This window comes from Antennarius striatus, chromosome 10 (genome assembly GCF_040054535.1).
Source record: "Antennarius striatus isolate MH-2024 chromosome 10, ASM4005453v1, whole genome shotgun sequence".
Lineage (NCBI taxonomy): Eukaryota > Metazoa > Chordata > Actinopteri > Lophiiformes > Antennariidae > Antennarius > Antennarius striatus.
This window is the reverse complement of record NC_090785.1, coordinates 17998488-18014328: the sequence shown is the minus strand read 5'-3', so window position 1 is coordinate 18014328 and position 15841 is coordinate 17998488. Positions and strand designations below refer to the sequence as shown.

Genomic DNA, 15841 nt, shown 5'->3' with positions numbered 1-15841 from the left:
GAAGATATAGTCAATGAATCAATACCTTTTCAGTTACTGAAAAAAACAAAAACAAAACAAAGGTTGCTAAAACTTCACTAAAACATTTGACTGCACCTAAAACCAGCAGAGTGAGTAATTTCCCCCCCCCCTGTGATCATTTTGACATTTTGACAATTCCAGTCATCTTAAGATTCCACAGATAAAACATGAGGACTTTGCCCCAGCATGTCACCTCTGGGTATGTAACGGGTTTGAATCCCTGGTGTCTACTTGTGAGCACACATCATACATGTGCATGTGGTGAAGTGAAAGCCACTCATTGCTGCTTCTGGATTTCATTTTAAATACTTTGATTGTTTGACACCCCTGTCAGGAATGTGTGTATGGTGTCTTACTGCTGGTTTAAATGTGCAATATGAACAACAAGAGTTCGTCAGGGACAAGGCACATGTAAAAAAACTCGGACAACAGCTATGTATGCTGTAAAATATTTTATTACTGCATACTCTCATCAAATAAGTATAGTATAAATGTCATTTTAAACACCAGGGACGACATTCACATTTAACATCACATTACTTATGAACACATGCTTTAACCTGGTGATGCTCAGACCTCCCAGTACACAGCTGGTTTTATATAAAAGCCCAATAGAAACACAGCATTTATTTGGCATGAGTCAATGAGTCACATACTGTATAATCAGCTGATCTTAGTGCAACAGAGACAAACACCTTGTGTGGATTCTTAACATAAATTATTTTGTTATACAGTCAGAAAACTCAGACCATGTGAGTTTCCAGTAGAGCATATTTGTCGTGATGTACTGAGAAAACCTCAGATCAGAAGGATGATTATGGTAAAATTGATCTATCGATTCCCTCCATTGAATACTGATAGTTCTCTCACATGTGTTAACATCAGAAGATTACAGTTAGTGAATTTTCCAAGGTAGAATGCATCTGAAATCCAAAACTGAAATACAGAATATCAAATAATTTCATTTCCCGAAATATCATTCATTCCTTAGTTTAAATCTCTGATTACCAAAAAATTATTTTCACTTTATTAAAACACCCAGCTGTGCAGGATAACATTTTTCTTCCTTGAATGGGTCATTTTCAAAAAATGTATTCCTCAGGCGCCTGTGCCAGCTGTAATTTTCAAAATACTTACCAGCAGCAGGAACATCTGCATGATTGGCCAATAACTGGAGGTGAGATCATGGAAAAAAACAAATAAACCAGAAGTGATGTTGGATCAGATTCTGAACAGAGGCCCAGCTCCCATGGTTAAAATGATAATTTTGGTGATCTTTTCTTCACCAGTTGCTGTGATAATATTAATACTGACTCCACCATCTGGCCACTTTCTTTCCACCCTGCCCTCTCCCTCTTTTTTTGTTCTGATAATTTCACATACAAACAAATTTAATGCAGCTAGAAAACAATATATAATCAGAAAATAAAGCAAATAGAGCATTTATGACAGGAATAAATGTGTGGCAGAACATACAGTAATATCAGAACATTATATCAGAACATTATATCAGAACACTGCTTAATGATGTATATTAATTGCAAAACAGTAGGATGGTAAATAGTGGTCTGACTACCCTTTCTTTCTGTCCTGGATCTGTCCCTAAACTCCTCTCTCCTTCACTTTGAAGTCAGACAAAACACATACTTACTATTACTTATATTATTACAGAGGTAGGAAGATGGAGGAAAAAAAATCCACATAAATTTCTAACATTATATTGCGTTGCCGTGGGTGATCAGCTAGCTAGCCATCTATACAAATTCAAATTACAAATACAAATTTACTTAGCATCGTAGACAAATTTGAAAAAAAAAAGAGCTTTGGCACAGCTAATATTTTCACTGCCTCTAAATTCATAATTCATCTTGAACAAGAAAATAATGAAAAGTTCCTAAGACATAAGGTGTATGTGTGTGTGTGTGTGTGTGTGTGCATGTGTGTGTGTCCCCAAAGTAAAGAGTAGAGGAATATAGCATCACAGCAAAACAAAACTCTCACTGTGCTGAATATGAAACAAGTGGATATAAATTATGTAAATAATGTAAATAAAATAACTTGTTTTTTAAGGGAAAATGGGGGATTAATAATAATAATCATCTAATGAATACATCATTTATGAAGATTAAACAATTTTACATGTTTTGTGCTTTTTTTGAAAAAATAAAAGTTAAATCTTAAGAGAAATGTAAAGACTTATTACACAGAGGAAACAAAGACTACTTAGAATAGCATGAATACTGTAATAATAACGGGTGAAACAAGAGCAAAAACAATCAACTGGACTTGCTTCTGAAGACGTTTCACCTCTCATTCAAGAGTCTAGATACAGATACTCCTGCTGGATCAGAAAACAACAAACAGCTGAATCCACCAAGACACATTTGGATGAGAAGTGAAACATCTTCAACCAACCTGAAGCAAGTTCAGTTGACTCTTATTTATTTTATTTATTTTTGCTCTTCTTGATTTACCTCGACCTGAATGACTGAGAGCCCACACAGACAAGTCTAACAATGACTTCTTTTCATCCCGTGTAGCAGGATGAAGATCATGTTATTTGTCAGTATTCAACAGCTGCCTTCCACATGACTTAAATCAGTGATGATTTTCGACTGTAAGACGTCCGAGTTTCAATTTTCCACATGACTGTGTGTGTGGGGTGTGTTTTTCTTTTTTTTTGGTTTGTTTGTTTGTTTGGTGGGTTTCTTTCTTTTTACTGGTGTGATGTGACCGGGGCACATGAGCACTGACGTTCTCGGTACATGCCGTGCATTATAAGATAACCAGCTTCTGATTGTGTTCAAATGCAGAGTTTCCCTCTGACATGAACCAATAAGGCCAGTTTATCATTTCTAGTCTTGCAACTTGCCTGCAGATAATCCTTTACATATATTTCTATTTGCTATTAAACGTTCTTTATAAACGTATTAAACATGTTGGTCCATTGACAGACTTTTAGTCTTCTATTCAAACCTAGATTTCAAAGTGAGAGATATATCTAGGATTGGATCATAATATTTTGCCATTGCTAGTAAAGCATGAACAGGTGCCGTCCTGTTTCTTCATTCATCAGTTCATATCAGTCCTTTTAATCAGTGTCTTCTACCTTCCGCGTCACTCCCGTTGTCCCCCTTTCTGTTCAGTTGGCAGTGATGACGCTGCTTCTCTGCAACAGGAACACTGGGACATGGGTTTGGCAGAAGCAAGTTGTGTGACGAGTGTGTGTGTGTGTGTGTGTGTCTGTTTAAGAAGTGCTTGTGTATCTCTGACTGGAGCTGGAGCGAGAGCTGGAGCAGTCCAGTCCGTTCCCGTTACAGGAGCCCTTCCAGCGACCTCCTGAACCTCTTTCATCCAGGGGAGATGTCCTGTAGCACCAGCAGCACAGGCAAGACTGCAGGACGAGAACACACACACACACACACATACACTTTTTTTTATTTTTTGCTTTTCTGCAATTTAATCACTTTACATTTTTCTTGTCAGTCTGTCCCCTCTTACCTGGAAGCAATTTTTAAACTTCTTGCTAACAAAGTAGAGGGCGATCGGGTTAATGCAGGAATTTAACGAGGCCATGTTGATGCCGATGTAATCCATCACTAAGAGGAAGCTGGCAGGAAAAAGGACAACAGTTTCAGAAACGACAGGAAGTCGCAGAGCAGAGAACAATGGCTGTACAGCGTATGTGCGTCGGTTGCTGCATCTACGTCTCTACCTGAGCAGTTCACAGCGGTTGGGGTCATTTTGGTTGTAGATTGTTTTCTTCAGAATACGGCTGAGATGAAGGGGCAGCCAGCAGAGAGCGAAAATCAACACCAGGCAGAACACGGTTTTCGCTACTTCCCTCCGCTACACAAACAAACGACAGATGTTGATGCTAATGAGCGTTTTCCATCTTGTTAGGGCGTTTCTGAACAAGCACGGTAGTTCATTCGCACTCATACCTGTTTCATGTGGTCGTTGAGAGCAATTCTCATGCCTTTTTTGCGACTGAGCATTTCACAAGACATGAGCGTGTAGAAGATTCCTGTGCAGACCAGTGGGAAGCAGAAATAGAAGCCAAACAGCCACCAGTCCTTCACATTCTGGTAGAACTGGAAAGGAGAAAACAAGTGTGGTGTTACCCACTGACGTGCTCATCCAGATGAAGACGATGAAGAACACTTTAATAATACCAAATGGAAATTATTAAGTCAAATCCAGTCAAATCATAAACAGTCATGTCATGTATTTCCGTGTAAAAGTGCTTTTAACTCAGAGATTTTTGAACTGAATCACCTAAAAGTGCACCTCGGCATCAACTACTGCCACTTTGTATATGTAATATTACAAGCTGGTTTACTGTGTTGCCAGAAAATTAATCACAAGTGTCTCATCAGCCAGACAGAGCCAACAAAACAGAAGCTTAAACTCATTTCGCGTGAGGTTCAATCAGCCCAGTCTCCAGCAGCGACATGAAACCGGTTGCTATGACGAGCACACAAGCTCATTACTGCCGACTTTGAAGCTACACGTCACCCAGACAACTTCTGATCACCACTTTAGATCCTGGTCTAAACAACATTACTGTTCTACTTTGATGCTAATGTCACATGTGCCTTTATCATCTCTGGAACATTACTTTAATACTAATATTAAATATTCAGTGAGGAAATCATTTGGTTCTTATTAGTTATCTTATCTTTACAAGAATAATTTATATTGTAAAATAATTATAATATTTACAGGATGTCTTTGTGTTTTTTAAGTGAAAATACTCATTCTTCTCAACCCATCAGTGTTTTGTTCCATTATGAGTTAACCAAACAGACCAAGCTTATTTTGGTAAATCTGGATCAACCTTACCGTAATTACTGTGGTAGGGAAACTAACCCGGTCTATGGCAAATAATCTATCAGAAAAGCTGATTTTACTGCTGACTCTCTGCATAGTGTGCTACAACCTACACATGCACTTTCCCTAATCAGGCCAAAAGTATGGAACCAATCTCCTTTGTGGAGGGATGGGTCATAGGATGAGTAGAGGTCATCCCTCTGACTAGAGGGACAGATCTGTGATGTTTTAAAATTTACATACATTGCTAAAATGCAATCTATGTATCTATCACCTAATGTCTTCAGCATTTATGAGTGTATATAGTGTGGTGTGAACCTGCTAATAATCTAGATCTGTTGGATTAAAATATGGATTTGTAGGATTTGATCTTTATTTAGCTGCAGCACAAAAAGAGCTGATTCTTCTTTATGTTTCCTGTAGAAACTACTCCCCACTGGTCAGTAACATCCTCGCTCTCTTTTCCCCATCACTGTTTTCCACAGTGGCTCATTTTGATGACTCGCCATGCAGAACAGTACACTTGGGTTCCTGAACCTGTCTCTGATTAATCTGATTGTCTGAACTGGGAGTGCTCAAGCCTGAATAGGCTGATTCTGGTCAGGAGTTTCATTTTAATCTCTCTTCAAAGCATTATTTGTGGAACAGGCTGGAGCTCATTTATGTTTTTGCTTAAAACTCTTCATCTTCTACTGCTTCTTCCACTTCTTCAGGCTCACAGGGGTTGTTGGAGCCTATCCCAGTGGACTTAGGGGTGAGAGGCGGGAGTACAAACACAGATGTGCCGCTAGGGCATCTCAAAGCCACATGAAAGATGAACAACCACTCATGCACAGGATGCTGGACAACCCAGAGAGAACCCACGCAGACACAGGGAGAACATAAAAATTCTGCACAGAAAAGACTTGAACCTGGAACCTTCTTGCTTTGAGTGAACAGCGCTACCCGGCTGGGGATGTAGCTCAGTGGTAGAGCTGCCCTGGGTTCAATCCCTGGCATTTGAAGCCCTACGGGGGCACAAGCTAGTGCCAATTGTAAATAAATGCAGAGAGTTGCAGCAGGAAGGTCTTGGTTTCATTAAACTGGTATAAGTATATGCTGATATATTGCAGGTGTCGTTGTAGTTGAACACACCATGAATATAATGATATTATTTTATATATTAATGTCCGTTTGTTGTTGAAAACAACCCATTAGGTGCAGAGTCATCCAAATAACTATGTTTGTTTGCTTATTTGTTTGTTTAGTTATTTGCAACTTAGTCTTGAGATGGAAATCTATCTGTGTGGACGCTTCGACACAAGCCTGAGGGAAAATAAGATGTGGTCTTCTTTGTAATCAGAGTAACATTTATCCATGCTAACAACGTGTGTCTACTGTAACCAATTGGGTGGGAATTTACTGACGTCTTTGATGCTTAAAGGGTGAAATATAAAGACTTTACTAGAAAAGTAAAAAATAAAAATCTGCTTTGGTTTGCCTCAGCTAGCGCCAACTTTTTTAATGCTTAACATCAAATAGTAGCGTTAACACGTTAACCTGGGATGACAACCAGCATGAAAACATACTTGCTGGATGTTAGTCTGTTGATGTATGAAATAGTATATAATCCATGCTGTCAAGAGAAGAGTGCTGAGTAGTGAGGTGTGTTCTTAACAGGAGTTCATTTGTTCGTTTTCCCCGGGGCTGGGGAATGAAGATGGGTGGGGAACGGGAAAAATCAGCTCTTGCTTGTACAGATGAGCTCCTCAGTGGGTAGAGATGAGAGCATCTGATCTGAGATCAGTGAAAAACCTCTTCAAGCACGTTTACAATCCAACCTTTAAACTAAGGGAAAGATTGTAAAGATCAGATTTACTGTCTGGTGTGCAGTTTTGTGAAGTACTGTGCAATAAAAAACTTAGCCTCTCCTCAACCGCTGTAGCACTAAAACACTTCTTTACGCCAGAATACATCAGAAATCACGATCAAACAAACATAAAAGGCTTCTCTTCACAGGTGCATGTCATCAAATTTGTATCGGTATAAACTTTTTAAACTAAAATGTTCAAAATTTTTCAAAATATATATATTAAAAGCACTTGTTCAGTGTGTGGGAGGTGTGTGCATCTTAGGAGTTATGATCTGGAAAATAACAAATGGATGGGTGAAAGTCATTCCTCTGTCTTTCTCTTTGTCTGTGGTGATAGTAAGATAACAAAGGTCTGTAATAAAACCGTGATGGAGGAAATTGTGCTTCATAATGACTTTAACCTTTGATACTTTCATACATCGACGTCTCTTTAGGAATCTTAATATGACTTTTACTTGTGATGAATTTCATTTTATTGTTGAAATATCTGCTAACTGGTTAGCAATCTAACCTTCATAAAGTTGGTGGTCTGCTCCGGATGCAGCAGACACACTCGCAGCTTGTTGCCTCTGTAAGGCAATTCCAACATGTCGAAGGCCATCGCCTCGGGGACGGCGAGCAGCACGGCAACCAGCCAGATCAGAGTCACCTCCACCGCTTTCCACAAAGGGATCCCTATCCCCTTCACCCTGCTCCAAGATGTCACTGCATGGTAGCTACACACACACACACAGATGTATCTTTAGCTGGTTTCCAATCAGACGTCTGATGAGAGTGTGCAGACTGCTCGTCTGCTTACCGGTCAATGCTGAGAGCACACAGGCTCAGGACGGTGATTCCCACTGAAGCTTTCTGGATGAACGGCATCAGCTTACAGATATAGACGCCAAACGGCCAGTCCTCAGCCAATAACTGGTGGAAGTCAACAATGGAAACAGACAAGATATAATTAATTGAATTGGAGACACATCCGGACACCTGGACAAAAGTCTCAGACGTTCATGTCCGGTCTTTTTAAAAAAAAATTATTTATTACGGCATCAGTTAAATCTAAAAAGAAAGAGATTATAAAACCATTGTGGACCTGTCAGCCTTTTATCTGGTTACGTCACTGGTAAATTAAGTTGACCTTCCATTTTTCAAAACTAAATTTCTTCAATTCCCATTTTATTAAGTCTTATTTTCTCTAATCACGTTAACCGTCGCAGTTTGTTGTCACAGAAATTATAGATCAAACAAACTGCGACTTGGATATCTCCCGATAAATCTGTTCAAGCCTCATATTGAGTTTTGATGTTGGACTCTTTCCTTTACGTCTGCAAAGTCTATAAAGTAAAAAAAAAAAAATCAAAAAAATCAAGAGAACAGTGTCAAAACCTGCCGCATGTAGACAAACCAATGGAAAAGTTGGTAACAAACCGCAGCTCAACCACAGTACAGCAAGTGGTTTGCTAATTATTTCAAAAGCACCACACAGTGTAATTAGTTTAGATACATTTAAAACTTAATTCGACACATATTCAAACCTGGTTTTTTACTGTCTTTATAGATATTTTCATGTACGTGTAAAATAAACAAAAAATATATCCAAAACTTAGTAAGAACATGATGAATATAAATAGTTAGGGTTCCCCTCAGTCACAGCGACAAAAACAGTAACACTGCAAACACGAACACACTAGAAGAATGGATGCAGTCACCTTGTAAACGTTGATGGGGATGGCGATGACGATGTAAAGCAGGTCCCCCAGTGCCAGGCTGCCAATCAGGACATTGGGTCCATTCCTCATGCACTTATTCTTATATATGATCCTGAGCAGCGTTGAGTTGCCGATGATCCCCACCACAAAGATCAGGCAGGACACCACCGTGTTCACGTACTTGAAGGCGTACTTGATTTCTGTGGGTTTTACGCACATCGGGGGGTAGGGCCCCCGCGGCCGAGGTGGCTGTAGTGGTGAATGTGGGACGGAGTCATTGCTCTTAGGCGACTCCGAAAACTTGGAGCCGACCTGGGAGTCACGGATGAACCGAGAGGCTCCAACTTCAACGACCATCAGGAAACACAAAAAAGCAGCGACCCTCATCCTCGGACGTTTATGGGCCATATGCGGAAAAAAAAAAAAGTTTTGCTCAATCAAGCAGTGTAAAAATTCTAGTATAAAGGATCTCAGGCATACATAGTCACACACACACACACACACACACACACACACACACACACACACACACACACACACACACACACACACACACACACACACACACAGATCCACACACTGGGCCTTGCTTCAGGGATGGAGGTGTGAAAGTCTTCGTCCTGCAGAGAGAACAGACACACCACCAGTAAGACACAAAGACAAACAGAGTCCCAACAACTATCAAGCCATCATACGTTTCTAGATATTTGGATTATTGGTGGTGAACTAAGGTTTGAAACATCCACACCCCAGAGAGATGACTTCATTTGTGCTCGACCCCACCTTTTTTCTCTTTTTTTTTTTCAAATCAAGCGTGATATTTGTTCATGAGTAAATCAGTAGTGAATCAACAGGTGATTAAAATATATATATTTTTAGAGGTTTTTGAAAAATAAGGGGATTACAGAAGGGTGAGAAAAATTAATAAGAACTATTGAGATAAACTAACACAAATTAGAGGAGTGACACATGAAACAGAAAATTGGAATAATGATGTGTGTGAACGACAGACAGAATGCTTTTTTTTCTCTCTAATGGATAGCAGTAGCTTGGCACTGAGCCTCTAAAGAATCATGAGTGCTGCCTAGAACGGCCTGCAGCGTCGCACGGGATGATAGGGCTTATGTCAATAGGAACAATATCTGTTGAGACTTTCAGTTCATTGCACAGAGACAAAAAAACATCACCGAGCAGCTCTGCAAACTTTGGAGATTGTGGATCAGTGAATGAGAATACACCATACAAACACACAACCGGTAGTCCTAAATACATTTGGATGAGTCACACACAGGCTGATTCTGTTTACCCATAAAATTTTTTTTTTTTTTTTTTTTTTTAAATCACATGGGTGAGCTCACACACGTATCACAAGAGAAGCATTTTGAAAAACCCAGCCAGATATATGTTCTTTCTCATCCGTTATTCTGCTTCAATAAACCCTGTCAGGGCAGGACCTTCTAATCTAATCGGAAAGCTGAATTTTAATTGCCTTTATCCTATTAATTTAATTGTATCCCAAACATATCTGACCTTTAGCTCTTCTGGCTACAAAAACTGGCAAGACTAGGGTGGGAAGTTGGCAAAGAGCAGAGTGGAAATAAAATTAGTGGCGGTCAGAATTTGTGTTTTCATGTGATAAGACAAGCATGAGCAATGAAAAAAAGTAGATGGAAATTGCAAAATGCACAGTAAGCAGTGAATTTAAGAAATTCAGTGATGGTTTTATCTTTGGTAATGCTTCTAAAGACAACGAAGAATAACTGATAGGCAGGCAGGACAAGGCCAGGATGAGAGAAAGATGTGAAGACTGAACAGCCACTGAGCAGCGTTCAAAATCATTTGAGAGATTTCCGTCAAGTGTTAAAGGTTTGGAAACATTCTGATGTCACTCCATTACAAGCGCAAAAAACAGCAGTTGTGGTCATATAAAATATTTGTTAAAACTAGTAATTGCACAATAAGAGCGGCAAATGTGTCTGTGGTGAAGCTGATAGGAACTTCTAGACATCTGTTTTAAGAGAAAGGGCACCAAAGAGGTCGTCTTTGTAAGAGGCCTCACGCAAAATAAGTTGGAAACCTGCAGTTTAATCTTTAACAATATTCTGCATTTTATAACCTCGTGTGTTTTTAATGGGAAACCAGAGATTCTAACCAGATCTAAGAAGAGTCAAGTTCCTTAATGAGTTCCTCAGTGGGGAATTTTCAGTCAATATATATTTCACTAACGCACACGCGCGCACACACACACAGACACACACACACACACACACACACACTCACAAAAACATACAAAGAGCTTGTAAACATGCAATTAAGGGAGAGAGATGGTCTAATGAAAGCCAGCTTGGAGGTGAACTGGTACCTCTCCATCTACTAGCTCACACTCCCTTCTTCTGTCCAAGCTAGACTTGAAACAAACCAAGTCCTTGTGGGCTGAGCTACAGCCCCCCCCCCCCCCCATTTACCAGAAGCGGAGTGCTTCACAGGAGTGGAGATGTCTTCATATTTAGTTCATTAATTCTTGATTTTTTTTCTGCCAGTAAAGTTGTTGTTTTAATTGTTCTTCCAGTCGCCCCAGTGCCAAAATTAAATACAGTCAAAAGAGAAGAGAAAGCAAGCGTGAGCATACAACAGAGCACCACCAGCTCCTTTTTGACTTGATTCAAATGCATGTGGGCATTGACAGAGACACAGACTCTGTGTCTTTGTCTCACACACGCACACACACACACACACACCGGCCCCCTTGATTTCAAACAATGGAATTGTGACAGGTAATGAGGTGGTTTGAACACAATCACTGCACAATTACTGAAGCCTCTGTTGTTCATAGGGTGCATGCCTAAAGCACTGCTCCAACTGCAATCCCATTAATCTGTTACTGTCTCAAATAATAGCCAAAGGGCAAAAAAAACCACACATCACAATGACCCCCGTCATCACGGGCATTATCACCCCTTTATGACCGCCGAGGCCACAGCTTGAGAGTCAATTCATCTTATTCATAGCTTTAAATAACTTTTGTGGTTCAATGTCAGGGCATTACAAAGCATGAGCTGTGAAGATGTAAGCCTGTAGGGAAGCATACTTTCGGCATTTATTGTAATTTATTTTTATTCAAAATAATAATAATAATAATAAGACAATTCCAAAACCCACACTAAATGAAAGCAAACACCTCAAAATATCTTGGACCCACTATTCCCCGAAAAGCCCACTGAAATCAGTTTTAAACTTGGTCAAGATTTGCCACGACCCCACGGCCACATCTTTTCAGTTTGACACAGATCATTCATAGATTTTCATCATGAGGCTGTTAATATTGTATTTACCGAAAGTCAGTCAGGTACAACCTGTTGAAGGTGTTTGCTAAACTAAAACTTCTGAACATGATGAAAATTACACCCGATTTGCACAAAGTGCCTGACTTCCTGCTCAGTTTAAGTTGTGACTCCAAGAGACTTTGACATAGATTTTGGTATTAGACACACTGACGTCATGTCCATTAATCAATTTTCTTGTGACAAGATGATCGCAATCATCTCATCTACAGATTTATCTGCCTCGTGGGTCTTGGGTCTGCTGGAATCTACCTCAAATGACTATGGGCAAACGGCAGGGTACACCCCGGATTAAGACACCAGCTCACCGCAGGGCCACATAAAAGACAAACAAACACTCACACCTAAGGACTCTAGGAGAGTCATTGTTTCAGATTCCTGTAACTATATCAGATCATAGCGTCTGTGAAGGTTCTCATTCAAATCAATCATTCAAATCAATCGTTCACATCCATCCACTGGACTTGTAGAAAGTTCCTTAGAGACATTTCACTTCATCCAAGAGTTTTCCTCAGTTCTGCTGGTGGTTGACAACACCAATTTAAACTCCTTAGGATCTGATCATATTTTTAATCTGATCATAATCTTTCTCCCGTTAAAAAACAACAACCAACAACCGCTGCTCTGTTTGAGAACCCAGTATTCCATTACTATCTCAACAGGGTGGTCGATCACCCCTGAAGCAATATGAGGTTGATGGCCGCTAGCAGTTCCGCTCGCCACTAGGTGGTAATAAGACTACTGATGTGGACTAATTCAGGCTGGGACTCTTGTCATTCTTTCATTCATCTAAACTTATTCAAACCCGTGTCATGGGTAACGCTGACTATGGGCGGGGTACACACAGGACCAGTCGTCAGTTCATCCCAGGGCCACACAGAAAGACAGACACCCATTCACACACAGACACACACAGACACACACAGACACACACAGACACAGACACAGACACACACACACACACACACACACACACACACACACACACACACACACACACACACACACACACACACACACACACACACACACACACACACACACACACACACACACACACACCAGTTCACCTGAGATGCATGTTTTTGGAGTAAACTGGAGAACTGAAGACCTCACATTCCAATAATCACATTAAAGCTTAAGTATCTGCTGCTACTGAATACTGCTATAATAATAGTTAAATACTATCGTATCTTCTGTGTGGACCTCTTACCCATCGTGTAGATATACACATATAGATACACCTATCTACATGATGGGATACTGTATATATTTTACTTGTTAGAACTTCCTATAAATGGCAGAACACTGAAATGTCACCTGCTTCACCCATAAAGCTCCTCAGACTGCCCTTCATACAAAATATCTGTGAAATTTACTCTAAGTTCTTTTCTTCTTCACGGTCACAACTCCCATTAGCACATACAGTAAGTAATTTAATTTGCATAAATCCTGTTGTCTATCAATATCAATTGATATTGCAAGATTTTTTTTTTTTAATGTTTTCGACCCATTTGTCGTTGAAGGATCTTATCAGAAAAAAACCCGAAGCGACACATCATATTCTAGGTTATGCAGAAAATGCACCCTATATAGCAATTTATAAAACGTGTCAATTCACATTTTTCAGTCACACGAAAATGCGAAATGAATGTTTGAAGCTGCACAATATGATAAAAGTTAATCCAATCGGGAGCCATGTGGACCTTATTTAACCGAATCAGATGGGCGACGCAGAGAGACGCTCATAGACAGGGTAGGAATGAATATAAAAGGGGCTTGTAATAGCATCCAACCTAATTAATTTATTATCTATATATGTAACATAATTTATGTCTTTTACATCAAAATAACCGCAATCACTTAAGTCATGTATTTGTGGTTATCTGAGCATGACCCACATCTTTTTTCCCCACCATTTAAGGAACTTAATAGTTAAATTATGCTCCAACTTACCGCAAAGCAGCGTGCGATCAGGTCAACACAAATACTTTCTTAACAATATTCCACCACTTGCACTAATTGGTTGATGATGATTGAATAATTGCGATTTCTTTCTCAGTGTCCGCAGTTAAAGCGCACGGTGAGTCCAGCGGGTCCCGTCGTGCGTCAGCGTCCAGCTCAGACTTGCGCTCTGGAGCGCACGGAGACGGCTTGGAGCTTTATAACCACAGACTCCTGCGGCAGCCAATCACATCACACCCAGCAGCTTTCCGTCTCCTCTGTCGTCCGGACAACAAACATACACCCTCGGAGTTCTTTTAGGGGCGCAATTCCTAGAATACAGTGACAGTTTCTGTTTATTAATTTTGTCACATCCACTAAACACTAATGTTGACGACACTTACACAATGCAGGTATAAACTAGAGAAGATAAGGGAGCTGTGTTCCCTGTCATGGAAATAATTCATCCTCCTGGACTCTACCCTGCAGGATTTAACGTCAGTACACAAGATAAACACACTCTCTGGCATCTGCCCCCTCCTAACATGTACATACTGACCCTTGCAATACACTTCACTGGATTTAATTTGAAAAGTGTTGCACAAGGTTTACATGGTTCTGCTCATAAAACATGCCAAGGACCACAATAACCAATTAGAATTAGTAACCTATTTGTATATTCACAAAGAAATAAATGTTTGGTCTGGCGTCTTTTGGTCTACTGAAGACATTTTCAGTAGGTTATAATAAGATTCTGATGAATTGGGTGGAGTGGTGCGGCCTCTGGAGCAATCCCTTATATCTCTATCAGGATCCAGAAGTTTTTTAAAATTATTATTACCACCTTATCGTTATCGGATGAGTGCACTTATGTGGTTTTAGCCTGTAGCTTTATGAATAAAGCTCTCATTGTTGGGAAAACAATTATTTAATGATAATAAATCTAACATGCATCAGTGCACCACCTGGATCCAGGTGTTATCTGGTGATCCACCAAGTTTAAATTTAAAGAACTTGAAGTGAAAATTCTCCTCTGTGAGATAACGGATAATAAAGTAACAGAATTGAACTGAGATTAAATTGTAGCTGTAACAGTTCGTTCAGATAGATGCCAGATTTACTCAACTTGAAGATCATTCATTCATTCATTCATTCATTCATTCATTCATTCATTCATTCATTCATTCATTTTCTACTGCTCCATCCCCTGGAGCCCATCACAGTTGACTGACGGTGTGAGGCAGGGGAAACTCCGGGCGCGATGATCTTCACCTTTGATCTGCTTTCCAGGGATACAGCGTGATATACGGTACATCCACAAATGACTCGCTGCTATGATCAATGCTGATTGTGTTGCTACTGTCATTTAAGGACAATGGTGGTGATAACTGATCTTATGTTGTCCAAAGCCAGGGTTACAATTTTTCACAGTGCATGTGATACACTCATGCACACAAATCACATTGCTCTTGCAAATAAAGACCCCAAAACGTCGCCTGAGGAAAAACCTCATAAATGTCCCCATACCTCACAGCATGGCCATCAGTCACTAAAGTAGTGGGTTTAACACTCCCACCACCCACCCACCCACTCACACATACACACATACAACACACAACAAACAAGGGACCATTCTTTGAGTTTAATGACACGTGTTTTCCCCTACTCTATTTTGGGGGGGGGGGGGTTCTATTTCTGGTGCATCATTATTGCCATTAACACAGACTGAACCATTAGCAGACTTTATTCACCATTACGGCTACGCATCACTGCTCCCCACCTCAATGCTGCAGTGCTCACAGACTTTGTGTGTGTGTGTTTGTGTGTGTGTGTGTGTGTGTGTGTGTGTGTGTGTGTGTCTGTGTGTGTGTATGTGTGTGTGTGACTTAATTCACATTTTACAATATCTACTGTAGTTCCTTACAGATTGTGAACGCAAGTAAGATAGAAACAATGCACCGATCTTGATTATGGAGGAACGTGGAATTGCTTTTTTCAGGCTGGTGTTGTCTTGGGAAGGCAAATATTGATCTGCTGCACGTCAGTCTCTGCGGCACAACGTCTGTACTTGTGTCTCTGAGCAATCCAGCTGCTCGGGCCTCCCTTACTGCCCACAAAAGTACCAAGTGACTGCTACAAGCACATTCATG

At 40.2% G+C, this 15841-nt stretch overlaps 1 protein-coding gene across 1 annotated transcript; it reads right to left on the bottom strand.

The window, feature by feature from the left end:
• Window positions 1-464: 464 nt before the first annotated feature.
• On the bottom strand, window positions 465-13868 carry LOC137602355 (endothelin receptor type B-like). The gene is made up of 8 exons (XM_068324987.1): window positions 13704-13868; window positions 8407-9026; window positions 7506-7618; window positions 7218-7422; window positions 3966-4115; window positions 3737-3870; window positions 3523-3631; window positions 465-3415 (listed from the first exon to the last, which is right to left on the bottom strand). The coding sequence occupies exons 2-8, from the start codon at window positions 8812-8814 to the stop codon at window positions 3269-3271; spliced, it is 1266 nt and encodes a 421-aa protein (XP_068181088.1). The 5' UTR covers window positions 8815-9026; window positions 13704-13868; the 3' UTR covers window positions 465-3268.
• Between the last annotated feature and the right edge of the window lie 1973 nt (window positions 13869-15841).